The 5,775-nt window shown below is 35.0% G+C and overlaps 1 protein-coding gene across 1 annotated transcript; it reads left to right on the top strand.

The window, feature by feature from the left end:
- Positions 1–279: 279 nt before the first annotated feature.
- Positions 280–5,343, top strand: LOC135770763 (uncharacterized). Its single transcript, XM_065280553.2, has 10 exons — positions 280–326; positions 1,484–1,867; positions 2,092–2,379; positions 2,460–2,741; positions 2,828–2,869; positions 3,215–3,553; positions 4,023–4,325; positions 4,405–4,507; positions 4,584–4,646; positions 4,796–5,343. The coding sequence occupies exons 1-10, from the start codon at positions 296–298 to the stop codon at positions 4,803–4,805; spliced, it is 1,845 nt and encodes a 614-aa protein (XP_065136625.1). The 5' UTR covers positions 280–295; the 3' UTR covers positions 4,806–5,343.
- The last annotated feature ends 432 nt before the right edge of the window (positions 5,344–5,775 follow it).

The raw sequence follows: 5,775 nt of genomic DNA, 5'->3' as shown, positions 1-5,775 counted from the left end.
GTGGTTGAGTTAAAGACTACAAATCCCATAATTCCACGCTGCTTCAGAGCGTCAGTAAACAACATCATTGTTATTGTTTGATCTGGCGCCATCTAGCGGCGAAAATAATACAAACTGCATCTTTAAGACTATAGTAAAGTTTCTGATAATACAGGTAAGAGAAGACAAGAGAAGATGCAAATTTCGAAAATATTATGTCTAGCTTGAGTGCCTGTGAACTGTATCTGTATATGTTTTTTAGTGTTATTAACATTGTTTTTCTTTATAAAGAAGAGCACCGTTTTGACCTGAAGCTATGAATTTGTTACTTCATTTACTTTTCCAAGGTATAGTGTCTTTCTTCTGTTTGTCATTCATGTTAATACGCTAGATCACTTAACACACAAATTGACCTATAATGAAACTATAAACATGACACCAGTAGTTTTTTTCAAATGTGGCTGCTGTTGTATTTAAGTAAGGAATAATTGACGACAGGCCATTGAATTATAAGAAAATAATGCACACCCAAGGTGGTAATGCGTCACGATGCAAAGCAAATAATTTTTTAATAATTCAAAGAACCGGAGTGTATTATTCCGCTTATACCACGGTTACCACAGAAATTGCTAAGACATTGCTTTGGTAATTATTTGAAGACATTTGACAGGTTATGTGTGCGTTTTGCAGAAATATAATAATAAACACCCATGGAACATTTTTTAACCAATCAGAATAAAGCATTCAACAGCCCTATGATATAATAAACAATAATTTCTACAAAATGTTTGTATCTTATCATTCTTCTTTGTCTAATTCTTTGTTTTGTAATTATATCTTTGTTTATATTGTATTTATGTCTTTGCCTTTTACACTGCTTATTTTTTATTGTCTACTTTGTTCACATTAGGGCTGGGCAGTATATCAACTTATTGTTATATATCAATATTTTCCCCAGCTGTTATGGGATGAGACAATACCATCTATATTGGTATGGTCTGATATGACCCTCTTTCCTTGCAAAAGTAGTTCTGCCAAAAAAATACACTGATGTCAGATGTAAGCTCTTCAACCAGCTCGCATGGTTAGCTTTATATTTTTAAACGGGGAAGAAAACCCTGTATTTGAATTTTTTTATCATACGCTGTTTTAATTAATAGATTGTGATACCTTACATGCATTGTCATACCTTAACATTACAGAGATGTGAATTTTGGTCACTATTGCCCAGCCCTAGTTGACATGTATGTTGTTCATTGATGTTGCTTGGTTTTGCTACACTGTTTATTGTAAAGAGCTAGTAAACTGTCTTGTTTTTTAGCAATGACAATACAGTTCTGTTCTTATCTATTTTACAAATGCAGTCTCACAATTCTTATCTCAATTTATCTTCACATTTTAGATAACAAAAATATAATTGATTTGCTGAGAACAAAACAAATCTTACATTTGTATGGTAAATATATGTAACAAATTACAGCAATAAGCTGCTTTTTTCTCACAGGTGTTCTGCTGTATGAAACTTTGGCATGGCAAGTGACAATGCCAGATGAAATTCATGGACTCGAAGGTTCCTGTCTGGTTGTACCGTGCTCTTTCTACTACACATCCTACCCACCCAGTGACCCAAATAGAGTTGTATGGTATAAGTGGCACTCTATTAACTACCCTTTGGTTTATGATCCCCGGTATCCATATGAAGTCGATGGCAAGTTTCAAGGAAAAACTGATTTATATGGCAACCCGTCAAAATGGAGTTGTAGTCTGCTGATCAAAAGTGTGGATCTGTCCCACCATGGAGAGAAAATATATGCATGGATTGACCCAGAAAATGTTGGAAAGAGCACCTATAGGTTTTTTGACGTGACCTCCATGATTCGTGTTGACTGTATGTAAATAATCTTTTGTTCTTTAACTTACTGTAATATTCATGAACTTGAAGGTTCATGAGGTTGATAGTGATACAACAACAGCCATTATCTTATTATAAGCAATGGGCCACACTTTATACTATAATAAATATGTTGGAAAAAAGAATGGATTTAATATAAAGGTATAAAGGAAGAACAGTCAATGTAAATATTATAATTTTTAACCTTTTTGCCCTTGTAGCACATCCGACGCAGCCCACCATCAATATTTACGGAGGTGAAAAGACCGGTGACACCATTACAGTGACATGTTTTACCTTCCACACCTGTCCATACAGCAAACCAAACATCACTCTGAACGGTATTGAAGGATCTGATAAAATAGATGATTCTGAAATCAAAAATGGTCTGTGGAAAATCACTCTGACACGCACCGGTGTTGTGAAGGCTGAACGCTCAGATATTGAGTGTACTGTAACACATTATGGAGGCATAACAACAAGAGCTACAAAGAACAAAAATTCAGCATGTAAGTGAACAAATAAATAAATGTTACAGTGTTTTGAATTGTGTTAATTGTAACAATTTCCAATCTGCTTTTTACTTCAGGTATTCCTTACAGTATAAACATTGAGCCTAAACTGGCAGATGTCACAGAGGGCGTTGCAAAGGAATTCAATTGTACCGTCCACCATTCCTGTCAGACTCCTCCGATCATCTCTTGGAACTATGAGAACATGCCGGTGAAATATGGAAAGAAACAACCTAAAGGGTTCGAATTGGTCACCATAATATTTTTAGGTGAAAAGAAAGACAACGGGGAGAAATTGACCTGCATTGCAAAATTTTCTGGACAGGACATCACAGCATCTGTTGACTTACATGTACAACGTGAGTGATTTAAAAATGCAATGCATGCTGTGTAATTTCTTCACATCTCATTCGTGTTGTTTTCTGTTGCTTATGTTTTTTTCCAGGGTATGAACCCAAACCAGTGAACATAACAGACATAAAGAAAAGTAGGTGTTATGTATTTATGTTTATATCATTTCCTTGAACGTCTACGTCATTAGTAATGATACTTCCTCAAAAATCACAAATCATTTAATAAAGTTAACATTAAATACACACAAGAGACTCAACAGTGTGCAATAATGCAATAATTGTTGTTTCTAAAAATCTTTTGGATTTTTATGTTTTGCACTTGCCAGTGCTAAAACCTGTTTATATGCATTTACCTAACGTGTCCAGCTTTTTTATATAATTACAGATATATTCCAGATAATTATGCACAAATTCAGTATTACTGATGTAAATAAAACTTATTTTAAATGTGTAGTAATATTGATAATGCACCTTTTTAGCTGATGTCCAGCATAGGGCTGATGTGGCACCCAAGATCACCGCATTACATCGTTCCTGTGTGGTGATACCCTGCACTTTTAACATTGAAGAGGAACTTGCAGCACAACTTCGAGCTCGTTGGGTCTCCAAAAAAGGTTACATGTACCACACCGGACCGAGCCGCATCTTGGACAACTTCAAAGGCCGCACAAGACTGCTTGGAAACCCAGATGCACAAAACTGTACGGTCGAGATTGATGACGTAAAACCCCATGACAATGGACCGTTCTGTTTCCAAGCAGAAAATGAAGAGGTTGAATATAAATTTAACGACAGCTGTGTGTTCATTCTGATCCGAGGTACAAAAGCATATACTGTATTTGGACACTCAAGACACAAAATACCAAATGTAAATACTAATAAATGTGATTGAAATAAATCGGTGGTTTTCCGGACAGGGATTAGCTTAAGCCAGGACTAGGCCTTAGTTCAATTAGGAATAACTAGTTTTAACAAACATGCCTGACTAAAAACATTACTTGTGTGCATTTTTAGGCAAAACAAAGGGCACTGATGCATTTTAAGATATGACAGTGCAAACTGTTTTCAGTTTGGACAGCTCTTACATTTAATTTGGTTAAGGACTAGTCTAATCCCTGTCCAGGAAACCACCTCAAAATGCGATAAACTGAAGTACACACTTAAATACTGTAGGTTCTTCTCCAGCATTTGTTTGCAGCCATTGGATATTTTGTTATCTACAAAATTTTATTTATACAGTGCATTTTGAATTTAAAAAATCACATATTTGTGTGATTTGTAAAACAGTCCAACCAGACAATCCTGTGGTGTCATCGCTTCCTGAAAACATTGAACCCGGGACGCGCGTTACAATCAAATGCTCAGTCAAGCACACCTGTCCCTCTCATCCCCCCGGCATCACCTGGAGCATCCCGACTGCCCGAGAAACAGTCAGCCACCGGAGCATGAGCGGAGGAGTCTGGGAAACAGTCTCCACTGTGACCTTTATCCCGACCGGATACGAAGAGATTGATGAAATTGTTTGCAATGCAAAGTATTGGGGTGATAAAGTGAAGATGGTTAATGGTTCAACTGAACTGAGTGTCAGAAGTAAGTGGCATATTTTGAAAAGTAGTTTGCATTTCTGTATCTGAGAGTCTGTGATCAGTGAATTTATCATCATCATCAGGAATTCAAGGTGTTGGAATGGAGATTTATGGGCCGTGTGTTATAGTTCCTGTACTTCTGCTCCTGCTTTGCGCTGCAGTTATCATATTCAAGAAGAGACGCAGGTAACTAACATGACTATATTTGTGTGTATTTATCTTATCTTGGGTCTCATTGAAAGATTTATTTTTTATCCTATAGTTCTAGGATGTCTGAAGGAAGAGCTGTCTGGAATAACAGTAGAGGAGATGGGGATGACAACAAGTAAGTGTTTTATGATATTAAATAGCATCATTTTTATTTTTGCATATTTATAAGACATATTTATTGTGCTTATTTTTGTATCAAGATTTCACAACAAAATATCTCATAAAATGTATCTTTTCCTTCTATACGATACACATTTTTTTCAGATATCAGTAAAAAATACGGACTTGAGATCATTGACTTTTTAAGCAACGTGAAATCTTATTAGAGATTATGGTTGAGCAACCAGCAAATTTACCAGAAGGAGGTACATGAATGTTGTTCTGTACATCACTTTTGTTTGAATTCTAGTTCTTGGAAATTAACATATTTTGTCATTTTTATAATTAGTTATGTATACTGTATATGTAACATACTAATATAGTAAAAATGGTCATAATTCCAAGATTTAGCATTTTCTTTTTGCTGTGACGGTAATACAACGGTTTGTTATTTTCTAGAAATACCACAAAGATTTTAATGGTTTTATAACTGCATAAAGCTGACTAACACTTTCATGGGAATATAGCTATAATTTTGATAAAATGCTCATGATGTATTTACATGAAAAATATATACAGTAATGTTTTTCAGAAAAGTTTTTACGTAACTAAACAAATCTGCTAACATTCAACATCAGTAAATGCTAAACACACTGCAGCAAATACAAATGTTTAATTTAACTATTAACTCATTTTTTGATTGAAAACCTTATGAAGCAATTTATTGGTGAAATTAAAATGTCTAAGAAACTCTTGTAGCTGTTTTTTTATGCACAAAACACTTTGAAGTAGTTTTAAAGCAGATTTTCAACTTCACTGACTGCAGATCTCATACCATACATCAAAGCTTTAAAGGGATCAGCAAAAAATGAAAAATACTCAACACAACTTTCAAGCACAAAGAAAAAGTGCATCCATCCTTCAGAGAAATAATCCACACGGCTCCAGGGGATTAATGACGCCTTAAGAGGGCAATCGATGAGATTTTGTAAAAAAAATACATAAAGTTTCTGTTAGCTTAACTCATCTTGATAAAAACCTTTATAGACTGATCATATCAAAACTTAAAGGGAGCCACTTTGTTGTTTTTCGCTATGTTAGTGATTAAAGTGTTATTTATCTAACAGTCTATGGGGCAGTTTCTC

The sequence above is a fragment of the Paramisgurnus dabryanus genome, chromosome 8 (assembly GCF_030506205.2).
Source record: "Paramisgurnus dabryanus chromosome 8, PD_genome_1.1, whole genome shotgun sequence".
NCBI lineage: Eukaryota > Metazoa > Chordata > Actinopteri > Cypriniformes > Cobitidae > Paramisgurnus > Paramisgurnus dabryanus.
Note: the sequence above shows the minus strand (reverse complement) of the source record. Positions and strands in the feature narration are given on the sequence as shown.